Genomic DNA, 13,761 nt, shown 5'->3' with positions numbered 1-13,761 from the left:
TTAGAGAAGGTTCAACTGAAACGAAGCAAACGCTTTTTAATAAAAGCCAAAGGACCCCACTGGGTAGCAGCACAGGACGATACGGCAGGAGCCAACACCACGATGCCTCCAGGGTGGCATTTCAACCAGTCAAGGAGCAAAACTGCACAGAAGCTGGGAAAGGGCTCCGAGATCAGGGCTAGTGGGAGGCCGGCTTGGCCAGGCCAAGGGGGCCGCATGGCCTCCTGGAGAATCCCAGAGGCAACCCCCCAGCCAATCTGGTTCCTTCAGACTTGGCCCAGGTGGTGGGTAAGTAAGTGAACTGGTGCCCAGCTGGTGTGCTGAGGAGTGTAAGGAGTCTAGCGCTGGTTCTCCTCCAGTAACTAGCCCTTTAACCCCTCTGTGATTTGGACATCCTGTCTGTGCTTCCCCAGAGCTCCTGGTCACGTGGCCTTCCTCTCCCTCTGCCTCTCCTCTCCTCTCCAGCAGAGCAATGCTGCGATCCACCGGCACATGCTGAAGAGCAGCGCCCTGCTTCGACACGCCACAACGCTTGCTCCGTCCTTCCGTGCAGTGCCTGAGCATGGCCACCGAGGACGTGGGGACCCCTCTCGTAGCATAAGTGGTGGCTCAAACAAAGAAATGTGGCGGCAGAGCTTTTCCTCCTGGTCCAACGCAGCCCGCACCGCGAAGAGCCTCACTGCCCATTATGGCCACAGCCTGGGCGTTTTTGACCTGGACGCTTGTCTCCGCCATGTTTGTGGGCAACCTTCCTGGTTACACGTTCCAGTCTCAAGGTACGGTTGTGGAGGCCAAAATGCGGCGGACGCCGTGTCATCTTTTAGCTTGCAACGAGGAGGTGTTGCTGGGGAATGTATGCTGGAGGCATCTTGCTCGTCTTACCAAAATCTTTGACGGCACCTTCAAAATTCTATGCATCAGGAAGTTTCTAGTCCCAAAGGGAGAGCTGTGGGATATCAGGCATATGGGTAAAATCCACAATGAGTCCCAGTTTAACTCTCTGGGATGTTCTAAATGGATCCCATTCCTTAGAATCACAGAATTCTAGAATAGCACAGTTGGAAGGGGCCATGAAGGCCATCAGGTCTGACTCCCTGCTGTTGCAGGACACCAGGGCACACCCTCCCACTCAGGTGGCTGCCCAGTTTCACCTTGAATGTCTCCAGTGTGGGAGAGCCCCCCACCTCTCCAGGCAGCTGGTCCCACTGTCCTATTGCTCTGACCATGAGGAAGCTTTTCCTGATATCTAGCCTGAATCTGGCTTGCTGCAGCTGGACTTCATTATTCCATGTCCTACATTCTTTTATCAGTGAGAAGAAACCTCGGCCTTCCTCTTTGAGATAGTCTTTGAAGGATTTATAGAGGGATCTCATGTCCCCTGTTGGTCTTCTCTTCTCAAGGCTGAACAGGAAGGACAAGTGCCAAGTGCTCTCAGTCTCTCCTCATAGGGCTTTCTTAGAATCACAGAACAGTGGAGTTGGAAGGGGCCATGAAGGCCATCGGGTCCAACCCCCTGCTGTTGCAGGACACCAAGTCGCACCACACCCCATTCAGATGGCTGCCCAGTTTCTTCTTGAATGTCTCCAGTGTGGGAGCGCCCACCACCTCTCCGGGCAGCTGGTTCCACTGCTGTGTTGCTCTGACAGCGAGGAAGCGTTTCCTGATGTCCAGCCTGAATCTGGGTTGTCACAACTTGAATTGATTATTCCGTGTCCTACACTCTGGCATCAGCAAGAAGAGATCTTGACCTTCCTCTTTGTGACAGCCTTTGAGGGACTTATAGAGGGATCTCATGTCCCCCCTCCGTCTTCTCTTCGCAAGGCTGACAGTGAGGAGTTTTTCCTGATGTCCAGCCTGAATCTGGGTTCCCGCTACTTGAATTGGTTATTCCGTGTCCTGCACTCTGGAATCAGCAAGAAGAAATCTTGGCCATGGCTTTCCTCTGTCTTGCTGATCATTTGGTAGTTTCCTGGTTTTTGCTATTTCTTTCCCCTTCAAAAATGCCATAATTCAAAGATCTCTGCCTATTGGGCTGTATCAAAGTGAAATTAATAATAATACTCTGTATAGCAGATGTAAACTGCATATTATTCCATCAGGCATGATGGCACTTTGAAGCGTTGACAAAATACAAAATGGCAGAGGCTTCCAGGTTTCACATTTAATAGCAGGGTTGGACATCTGTCTAAGCTACTCATCTGCCTAGGCAGTATAATCTCGCCTTGGGGCCTGCCTCCAACTCCTTCCCCCAGGGGAGTCTTGGATGGTGGAAACAATGCAAAGGGCCTTTTTAGTGGTGGGCCTTGAGTTGCAGAACAAGCTCCCCACAGAGGCTCGCCTGGTGCCAACCTTTCAGTACAAGGTCAAGACAACTGGAGGGCATTTAATTAGATAGGGCTCACTTAGTTTTTAACCCAGGTTCAATCGGGTTTTATTTTAGGTTTTTGAAATTGTATATTTAAATGTGATGTTTTAAATATAGTTTTAAAGTTTTTCTATAGTAATTTTTCCCTGGTGCTTTTATATTATGGAGCATTTTTGACTGTGTTTTAATGGATTATTGTAAACTGCCCAGAGAGTTTCAGCAGTTGTTGCTAGTTGCGAAGTTGCATCTGACCCATCGCGACCCCATGGACAACACTCCTCCAGGCCTTGCTGTCCTCCACCATCCCCCAGAGTCCACCTAAGCTCACGCCTACTGCCTCAGTGACCCCATCCAGCCACCTCATCCTCTGCCGTCCCCTTCTCATTTTGCCGTCAATCATTCCCCACATCAGGGTCTTCTCCAGCGAGTCCTTCCTTCTCATTAGGTGGCCAAAGTATCTGAGTTTCATCTTCAGTATCTGGCCTTCTAAAGAGCTGTCAGGGTTGATCTCCTCTGGGACTGACCAGTTTGATCGCCTTGCAGTCCAAGGGACTCGCAGGAGTCTCCTCCAGCACCACAATCCAAAGGCCTCAATTCTTCATCACTCAGCCTTCCTTATGGTCCAACTCTCACAGCCATACATTGCTGTTGTCAGTCGCAAAGTCGTGCCCGACCCATCACAACCCCATGGGCAACACTCCTCCAGGACTTCCTGTCCTCCACCATCCCCCGGAGTCCACTTAAGCTCACGCCGACTGCTTCAGTGACGCCATCCAGCCACCTCATCCTCTGCCGTCCCCTTCTTCTTTTGCCGTCAATCATTCCCCACATCAGGGTCTTCTCCAGCGAGTCCTTCCTTCTCTTTAGGTGGCCAAAGTATTTGAGTTTCCTCTTCAATATCTGGCCTTTTAAAGAGCTGTCAGGGTTGATCTCCTCTAAGACTGACCAGTTTGATTGCCTTGCGGTCCAAGGGACTCGTAGGATCTTCTCCAGCACCACAGTTCAAAGGCCTCAATTCTTCGGTGCTCTTCAGCAGTATAGAAGTTAAATAAATAAGAAAAGTAGAAGGAATGGCAAAGCAGCGCTAAAGTAAGGGGTGGTAGTTGTAGTGGAACAGATATAGTTACTCCTGGGCCTCACAAGTGGAGTCACTCTCAAGATCATGTAAAGCCAGGATTTTATTTTTGCTTGCAAAGCTTCCAAGCATAGCCTACACACATCTGCTGAAAATGTTCTCAAGCTAGGGATTCGTTGAAAGCTGCTGAGTACATCCTTCAATTCCAGATGTTCCTGAGTCTGGCATGCAGGACAAACGGAATGTAACACAGAATGAAACTCTGAAACGATAAATAGACAGGATGGTCCAAATATCACAGTTGTGTGTCCCCTTTTCCTCCAACAGAGGAATTCCTCTCCAGCCTGGACCACTATGAAATCGCCTTTCCAGTCCAGGTGGACCAGAATGGGGACTTTCTCAGCTTTGACATTAAAAGCCAATGGAAACGGAGGTCTCGCCGAAGTATGGACCATCCAGCCTATGACTCCCCCGAACAGAAAGTCTTCTACAAAGTCTCTGCCCACCGGACTCAGTTTCTCCTCAACCTGACGTTGCACACCAACCTGCTGACAGAGCGTTTCCGAGTCGAGTACTGGAAACGAGATGGGATAGATCAGCAGCATGAATTCCATGAAGACTGCCACTACTCTGGGCACTTACAAGATGAGTACCTGAACTCAAAAGTTGCCATCAGTAACTGCAACGGACTGGTAAGTGCCCTGCTTTCTCCTGCATTGTGGTGGGAGAGTTGAGAAAAGATGTGGTAGAAGGTTTGCTAGGCAATGCAGTCTCTTACAGCAGCTGGAATAAGAGCAAAACCTCATTCTCAGCCTCAGACATAGGTGAGATGGTGTGAAATTGGAGAGGTGTGAAAGACAACCAGAAAAACAAACCTGCTTTGTGCTTGAGTATTGCATGCACCTTATACCTGCCATCAGATATTGTTCTGATAACGCTTTAGAAAAGAAGGAAAAAACTGAAACAGGGATTGTTCTTTCCTTTTTATTGCTTGATCCTAGGCTATCAGGGATGAAGACCTTTCCAAGTTTTGGGATTTCTGAATGCCCATGTCTTGTCTTTGGAATAGAACCTGTACTACTACATTAGAAAGACTACATCATTTCTTTTTATATTCTTTCTAAATTTTGCACAAAACTCCGAACATCTGCAGAATGTCACAATTTTATTCCCTTCTCATCATTCCCTTGGTGAAGTCACCTACAAGATTGCAACCACAAGGTTATTCTGCAGTGTTTAATCCATGTATATGTATGCATTGGTTGGGTGGAGCTGATGGGCTGGGATCACACAGTAAAATTTTAGAATCATCCAGATCCCTGATTGGCTGGGATTGCACAGGAATAATTTAGAAGTATCCACATCCCTGGTTAGCTGGTATCACAATGGAAAATTTTTAGAAGCATCCAGATCCCTGATTGTCTGGGATCACACTGGAAAAATTAGAAGCATCCAAATGCCTGATCAGCTGGGATCACACTGGAAAATTTTCGAAGCGTTCAAACCCCTGATTGGCTGGGATCACACAACATAGAGGGAAATCAACAAGCATGCAAACTATGTGCACACTACTCTCTCTACAAAAACTGGAAATGAATGGTAAAATAGTAGATGTTTCCTAATGCACCAGTTTCATTTAGGAAAGAAGGTCAGGTGACTTGGAATGCAAAAATCTGGGGAGAAACTCAGGTTGGTGAATGATGACTATCTCCGGGCAAATCTTGAGGCGGCTGTTTTCTTTTCATCTGACTTCTGAGAAGCATCTAGCTGGCTGAGTAAGGAAATGGTAGTAGACTGGATGGACATTTGGTCCAGCCCAGCATGACTGTTTAGCTTCCACTTTTAAGGACCTTTCAGCCCTGCTTAGAGAATCCTAACAATTTAGAATAAGAAGAGGGTTTGGTGGTCCTCAGGTCTTTCTTTGCACCCAGGATGGGGTCTACAATTCCATCACCCCTATTCTCTGGCTGTTCCAGTTCTGCTAAATACCTCCCGTTGTCCCTCAATCTGAGTGCTGAGCACCTCTTTATTTATAATTTCTCTTCCCTTTCATCCAACAGCCAAAACCTTCTGGGAGGTTCACAGCAATTGACCAAACAACAATGCAGACCCGCAGTTAACTAAACTGTATATATGGCATTTCCAGAATGCCTTAAATGAAAGACAATTTGACCGCTGAAAGCATTTCAGTCTAAGCCAGAGCTGTTAAAACATAAAGGTGCCATTAAATCCCCTAAATGCCTTTAGAAAGTTTCTCCCATTATTTAGGTGTGCCTTGTCTCCTTTTTCTACCTGGTTGTTTCAGTCCTGACCTTTGGAGCTGTAGAGAAATGTTTGTGCCATCACACACTTTTGGAAAGCTGTTAATAACACCCGTCTTAAAATGTGGCGTCCTCAGTAATAGGAGGTTACTCAGGCCTAGCTTTGAAAAGTTATGCTCTAGAACTTTGTTTGTGGTTTTACAAGCATCTTAGCTCTTCCCTCTGAAATCAGGTTTTAGGGTTGTATGGCTGCAATTCCAGAATATACCCACATTCCAGCAGGAATATTTCCTCATGTTGCCCTGGGCAGGGCAGGGCAGCAGTGGGGATGAAGGCAGAGAAAGACTGAGGAGAGGCGAGATTTTATTTTTTGGCAAGTTATTCTCATGGCTGCCCTGTTTATTTGTTTTATTTATTTATATAAAAATGTCTACCATTCTCTCAGCCATGCTGGCTTTTTGAACAGTTTACGCACAATAAAATGCAGACATAACACACAGAAACATAGAAACAGAGCGAATCAGAAGGGAGCTCCTGGGCCATCTAGCCTGACCCCTGGCTCCAGCCAGCTCCGCTCACGACATGCCCACCATGTGCATGTCCAGCCTATCCTTGAGCACCCACACCGATGGGGCCTCAGCCACCTCCCGAGGAAGCCCAGTCCATACACTCAGGGTCCTGACTGTCTGGAAGCGCTTCCTGGCATCCAAATGGAACCTGGTTCCCTGAGCTTGGCTCCGTTGGAGTGCATCCTGCCTTCCTCTGCAGGGGAGAACAGGTCTCTACCCACCTCCGTGTGACACCCCCTCACACACCTGCATGTCGCCAACAGATCCCCTCCGAGTCTCCTCTTCTCCAGGCTGGAGAGACCCCGTTCCCTCAGTCTCGCCTCATACGGCCTCCCCTGCAAACCGGCCGCCAACCTTGTGGCCCTTTGCTGCACTGACTCTAACCTGGCTATATCCTTCCTGTAACGAGGGGCCCAAAACTGAACACAATACTCCACAGATTAACAATCCATAAAACATTCTGCTTAAGCAATAACCAAAGCAAATGGCAACATAATTAAAGAAATCAATAAATACAAACTCCCAATTAAAACAAATAAAAACAAGAACCAGAACAGAAAATAAAATGAAGACCTGGCCATAGATATTAATAACATATCACTGAAACACAAAAATGCTGAGTGAATAAAAAAGTTTTTGCCTGGTGCTGGAACACGTGTGGAGTTGGTGCCAGGCGTACTTCTCTGGGGAGCGAATTCTGAACTGTTCTGAACATTAAACGTTCCCAGTCCCTAACATTTTCCTTCTTAAATTAAAGGAGGAAAGAATTAGATGCCTTTTGAGCATTGGGAAGACTCTGGCTAAATCAAGAGTGGAAGAAGTTACCCACAGGGGTTCTGTATCCAACACTTGTTTTTTGAGGGAAACTTTTTGTTTGAAAGTAACGGGTGATAAAAAACAACTCTGTGGCTTTATGAATTGCACTATTCAGTCTCATTTCTTCCAGCAGCCTGGGATGGGATGTTGGTGGGATTTTGAGAATGATGAGATAGAGGTTATCTAAGGACATAAGGCTGGATTTTTTTGACTGCAAAAGGGACAAAAGCATCCCTGTGGAACCAGGTCTCCATATGTCTCAATTTACAGTCTTCTATTTGAACGGCTGTCTGAGGTCAGGCCAATATTCATAATTTCATTTTATTAATTCATTGATATAAGGCCATGTAACATTACAGAAAATGAAGTTCCAGGCTGGTTTAAAACAGCCCATCAAGTTCCAAACCACAAAGAGAGATCATGAAGCAATCACAGACAGAATTTAAGACAATTCAAATGGCTACAAACAATTCTAATTAAAAATACTAGTGAACATGGTGCTTTAACTGCCCCCCTCATAATCCATTAAATGCCATTTAATGCCTGAGAGTAAAGGGCAGCTTTAGGCTGGTACTAGAAAAGTCCCCACATCTGGTTTGAGGGGCTTTCCAGCTCAACTCCAGTCTAAAGAAAACTAGCTCTGCTGAGACCTTCTCTAAAGTGAGTCAACCTCCAGCATTCTCTAAACAATTTCCAGGCCATTGCAAAATTCAGAAGAAATTTGTGATCTTGAAGGGTGAAATTTACAGAGGAGAAAACCATCCACAGCCATGAGGCATAATATCTGTGCTCATCAATGACTGGGGAACATGGTACTATTGTATTAAACTGTATTTTCTGGAGAAGCAGGAGTCAAACGAATCATAGAATAGTAGAGCTGGAAGGGGCCATGAAGGCCATCTGGTCCAACCCACTGCAGTTGCAGGACTCCAGGTTACGCTCTCCCACTAGGATGGCTGTCCAGGTTCCTTCTGAATGTCTCCAGTGTGGGAGAGCCTGCCCCCCACACCTCTCCAGGCAGCTGACCCCACTGTCCTATTGCTCTGACCATGAGGAAGCTTTTCCTGATATCTAGCCTGAATCTGGCTTGCTGCAGCTGAACTTGATCATTCCGTGTCCTACACTCACATGAATGAGAAGAATCATAGAATCACGGAGTAGTGGAGTTGGAAGGGGCCAAGAAGGCCATCAGGTCCAACCCCCTCCTGCTGCAGGACATCACGTTACACCATCCCACTCAGGTGGTTGCCCAGTTTTACCTTGAATGTCTCTGGTGTGGGAAAGCCCCCCACCTCTCCAGGCAGCTGGTTCCACTCTTGTATTGCTCTGACAGCGAGGAAGCTTCTCTTGATGTCCAGCCTCGATCTGGGTTGTCGCAACTTGAACTGATTATTCCATGTCCTACACTCTGGCACCAGCAAGAAGAGACCTTGAGCTTCCTTTTTGTGACAGCCTTTGAGGGGCTTCTAGAGGGGTCTAATGTCTCCCCTCAGTGTTCAGCCTATCTGAGTTTTTCAAAAAAGAAAAAGGCAGGATATAAATCCAATAAATAAATAAGCACCTTTCCTTGTAGAACACAACTTGAATGGGATTTTTAAAAAGGACAGATGGCATGTTCCATATCTTTCAATACAGCTCTCCAAACTGCTATGCTCTGTTTAATTTGGATGACAGTGGAACCAAAGGAATATCTGGGAGGCAGGGCGAGAGGGCAAACAGGTGTTTGAGCAGAATTTAGCTAATTCAGATCTCCCAGAATAGAATATGGGATGCAGAGGTTATGGGCTATGCTATTTCTGAGCTTGCCATGTGGCTTGTGGAACACCCATTGCAGGAAAGCTTTGGAAGAAAATGTTCACACTTCCAAAATGCTCCTCAGAAAAGGAACATGGAACATGTACACAAATGCATGAATTAAGGGAAGCAAATTATCATTATTTTCATAATGGCATTATTTTTTGCCCCTCCTTTTTTTTCCTTTCAAGGAACCCAAAGTGGTTTATATTTGAAAAATGCGCACCCTTGTTGGGGAAAGACACCACAAAAATGCTGAGAGAATCTTGGTTTTCAATTTGTGAGGAAGAAATTAAAACTCGGGTTCGTGGGAAAGATCAACCGTTTGAACCTCTGCTGTTTTATTGACCTCAGTATCTGCAGTCACAATAATCCATTACCGGGTAGAGGTAAATTCAACTACAAAATCACAGCCCATGTACAGATGCTTTTATACCCTGCTAGTCACATACAGCAATACAGAGTGTTAAGTTTCCAGATAATCTCAGTACAAGAGCACCTGCTGTCTTTGGGCATGAAATTATGTTCTAATCCAGTGATGGCAAACCTTTTAGAGACCGAGTGCCCAAACTGCAACCCAAAACCCACTTATTTATCGCAAAGTGCCTACACTGCAATCAAACCTGAATACTGAGGTTTTAGTTTAGAAAAAACAACTCATACATTAACATCTTTTGTCTTAAAAGAAAAACACAGTAACGGAGCTTTCAATGATACAAACATATATATATCCTTGACAGCGCACTGACCGGCCATGGGAAAGCTCACATGAGTCGCGGCTAATGAGTCGTGGCTTGTGATGTCATCGCCTGGCGCCGCCACTCCTTTCTGAGCATGCGCATGGCCCCTATGTGCGCTGCTCTCTGATGCTCGGCTGCTGGGGCGACTGGGCTCGCGTGCCAACAGAGGGCGCTGTGTGTGTCCGCTGCAGCACGTGTGCCGTAGGTTGGCCACCACTGTTCTAAACCCATCAGAAATACTGGTAACAACAGTCTGGGAAGCATGACTGGTTGCTGTCTTGATGGGTCAGTCTAGCAAATTCTGGACAGTTCAGGTCAGACGGTCCATCTGTTCACACATGCAAATGTGTCTGAGGGAGGAAGCATTTAGGAAGCCTGGTTTGGCAACTTAAACTCAGCAGGACTTGCCTCTGCTTCGGTGGGCCCATCCAGAAACTAACGAACAGCATTATTTCAGTTTTTCTACAGCTGATAATAACACAGGTATGTGTGGCTTCTCAGTCTAGCTAAGAATGCCATCTTCTTAAAGCAACAGCTATGCTAAACAGTGACCTGGCTTGGAATTCTGGTGCCTTCTGAGAAAGGGGTGCAGGTTTGATTCTGTAACACAAAGGCACATATAAGCAATGTTTTTCTGCCAGGATTTATCTGAATTTTCCCAACAATGCAGATGGATTTTCATGGAAAATTCAATAAAAACCAGGCTCACCCTCTACATGAGCTTCAGGGTGCAAGTCTGAGAACTCAACAAGCTCATGGTTTTGCTGATTCATTCCAGGAAGGGGAAACCGTTCTCTTAGAGAAGGCATTACACTTTCCCCTCTCCACCCTCCAGGAGCAGCACTTGAGAAATCAAGCAAACTCAGTTCCCCGTTGTTCTTTTGGCTGTCCCAGTGCCTCCCCCGCCCCCGCCCCTCACCCGCAGCAAGAGCTGAATCACTTCTGTGTGCCTACAGTGTAAAATTCCCTGGAAGGGGCTGGTGTTGATGGCCCAGCGGTGGATTTCCTCCTCATACACAAGCTCTGTTGCTCTTGGCACCCAGCCATCCTTCCAAGCACAAGTGAGGTAGTGTGAGGTTAGGGCGTCTGACCGAAGGGGGCTGGAAAAGAGGGGCACCCCTTGGCTTATAGCATGGCACTTGGGGGATGCGTGCTGCAGGGAGGGCGGGAGCTTGTGAAGGGGAAGGGGCATTTCCAAGATCCTCTTCAGGTGACCTGGCCTGATTTCCAAAGCGAAACCGGCGCATTAGGAATCCTAGAACGGACGGGGTGGAGACTGGCAAGGAAGCAACATTAGGAGAAGCTTCCGAACAGTAAGAGCTGTTGGAGAGGGACTTGGCCACCTCGCAAAGTGGCGGGCAGTCCTTGGCATGAGGCATTTAACCAGAGCTTGGCTGTGCATCTGCCGGGAACATGGGACTCCAGAGTGCCTTTCAGGTCTACATGTGTTGCGTTCGTCTGTGGGGCACTAGGAAGATTGCAGTGGGTTTGCCACAAGTGCGCTAGAGGCTGGATTTATTTATTTATTTTGGGATTTATATCCTGCCTTTTTCCTACAAAGGGCTCAAGGCAGCTTACATCATTCTCCTCCTCCATCTTCTCCCCACAGCAAGAACCCTGTGAGGTAGGTTGGGCTGAGAGTCCGGGACTGGCCCAAAGCCACCCAGTTGGCTCCATGGCTGAGCGGGGACTCGAACCCGGATCGCCTGAGTCCCAGTCCCGTGCTCTCAACCACAACACCACACTGGCTCTCCTGCCACATGGATGCCTACCATAGGTCAGCTATGCCCCCAGTTCAGCAGGGGCACCCCCGGGGTGCTGCACAGCTGCTGCTGTGCTTGCCTGGATGCCATTCACACCCACACACACAATCTTTACCCATGCACCAATGAGACGTCCTTCAAACTTCCCCTTCCCCACTGAACAAGCTGAAGTGATCAGTGAAGAGAGAGACAGTGTTGCCTAGTGGTCAGAGTGTTGGCTGTGACTTGGGAGATCCAGGAAGCTGATAGTGGGACTTTGGACCAATCCTGGGCTCTAAGCCTGACATACCTCACAGGGTTGTTGTGAGGATAAAATGGAGAAAAGCTTCCTCACTGTCTGAGCAATGCAACAGTGGAAGCAGCTGCCCAGAGAGGTGGTGGTCCTCCCACACTGGAGACATTCAAAAGGAACCTAGGCAGCCCTCTGAGTGGGAGGGTGTGACTTGGTGTCCTGCAAGAGCAGGGGGTTGGACTTGATGGCCTTCATGACCCCTTCCAACTCCACTATTCTGTGATTCTATGAGAGGTCGATTACGTAAATTGGCTGGGATCACTACAGGGAAAAAGACAGGGATTAAATACAACATGAAAGTTAACTAAATAACTTCAGGACAAACTGGAAGGGCTCCTTGAGTGGGTAGCATATCTGGAACCTGGCTTCCTCTTCCTCTTCGACACAGTGGAGTTCCTCAGGCCTGAAAGGTCGAGTAGGTCTTGCCTCTGAAATGGGGATGATGGTCCAGCCAGAACCCAGAGTGCCTGAACCGCGAACAATCCATGGTTTGGTGTCGGGTTGTGCACTGTGGGCTGTCCTCTCAGCTGAGTTCAGCCAACACTGCAGGCCCTGTTTTGCTGACAACCCACATGACACCACTTTGTTGTCTGTGCTGGGCAACATGAAGCTGGCCAGGCGGCTGGAGCCCATTGTCTGTTGTCGGGCAAGTGCCCGGAGGCTCTGCTACTGAACGTCAGTGGCCCACGGCACCACAGAGCCGTGTTTGGTTTTGTTTTGCTGGGGTGCAGCAGCGGCCTTTGTGGTTATCCCCCAAACCATGGAAAGGTGCTCTGTGGCTCAGCAGCAGGGTGGGGGCTGGGGACATTGCAACCCCCCATAAAATTCGCCCATGATGTAGCTCCTTTCCAAGTGAAAGGAAGGGGGGCTTTTTCAGCTGGAACGTGTGGTGGTTTGGGGAGAGAGGCCTTCATAAGGCCATCTCTGCCAGCCCATGGCTTGTTTTGCTGGAGAGCTGCTTCCCGACACTGTGTGTAGCGTGTGTGTTTCATTCTTTCCCTTCATTCCCTGTCCTGCTGAATAGCCACAGCTCTCTGGAGGGCTGGCAAATACTGCACCCTTAAAAATGCATTCTAAAACCATATGCACAGAAGCAGAAACCCCCCAAGAGAGACGCAGTTCTCTGAAAACCAGTTCAAGGATCCAGAGCAAGAATTAAAACTTTTATCGCATGCTGCCAAATGCATGTGAGAAGAAAGGCATCCTAGCCAGGTGCCAAAAAATAAGAAGTTTGTGCCAGGTGGGCGTTAGATCATTTCGCAATCAGGGGGCCACCACGGAGGAGACTATCCCCCTTGTTGCTGCCCTTTGAGCAGGTTCCTTAAAGGAGGCGCCTGGAGAAGAGTGGTACATAATGAATCCTGAGCTTAGGTACATTCTTGCTAGGTAAGGGCCTTCTTCATGTACCGTGGTCCCAATCCCCAGTAGGCTTTGTAAGTCAAAACCAGCACCTTGCACCAGGCTTGGAAGTTTAAATGCAGCCGGTGCAAACAAGCCTTCGTGGTTCCATGTGTGGAAATCATCTGGTCCCTGCTGCATTTTGCACAGCTTCCAAATTTCTTCCAAGGCAGTTCCTCCTACAGCACAGGGCAGCAATCCAGCTCAAGGAGTTATTTCCCATCGGTTAATGAAGTGGCACAGACATGGTTCAGTTTTCTCCATTTGCTCTCCTACCCAAGGCAAAACCAAGCTGGAATGCCTCGTTATGTGGAGAAGATGCAGGGATACAGAGCTACATGGCTGTGCGTTTTATTTTGCTGTGGTATGAAAACACACCTCTGCTTTTTGCCTCAGCATGGAGTGATCATTGCGGATGACGAGGAGTACTTCATCGAACCACTCACCTCCGGCGGCAACATCAGCGGTGGACGAGAAAGTGAAGGGAGCCCCCACGTGGTGTATAAACGCTCTTCTCTCCAGCCCCCCCACATGGACGCAGCCTGTGGCGTGTTAGGTATGACCTGGCTCATATCAGTGCCCACATTCAGCATGCAGAAGTATGTGACAGTCTTGGGTACAGAATTTCACCACCTGAGAATTGGCTTCCTGATTTTTAGAAATAATTATGAAGTTTCTAGTCCTTATG

The 13,761-nt window shown here is 47.9% G+C and overlaps 1 protein-coding gene across 1 annotated transcript in view; it reads left to right on the top strand.

Moving 5' to 3' along the window:
- Positions 1–663: 663 nt before the first annotated feature.
- Positions 664–13,761, top strand: part of ADAMTS10 (ADAM metallopeptidase with thrombospondin type 1 motif 10) — a 41,124-nt gene continuing 28,026 nt past the window's right edge. Inside the window, exons 1-3 of the mRNA XM_044426178.1 lie at positions 664–776; positions 3,768–4,132; positions 13,470–13,629. Coding sequence (XP_044282113.1) covers positions 689–776; positions 3,768–4,132; positions 13,470–13,629 — 613 coding nt within the window. The 5' untranslated portion in view covers positions 664–688. The remainder of the gene's footprint in view (positions 777–3,767; positions 4,133–13,469; positions 13,630–13,761) is intronic.

Source organism: Varanus komodoensis, unplaced genomic scaffold (genome assembly GCF_004798865.1).
Source record: "Varanus komodoensis strain SLA01 unplaced genomic scaffold, ASM479886v1 scaffold164, whole genome shotgun sequence".
Classification (NCBI taxonomy): Eukaryota; Metazoa; Chordata; class Lepidosauria; order Squamata; family Varanidae; genus Varanus; species Varanus komodoensis.
The sequence above is the reverse complement of the archived record's forward strand: the minus strand, read 5'-3'. Positions and strand labels throughout refer to the sequence as shown.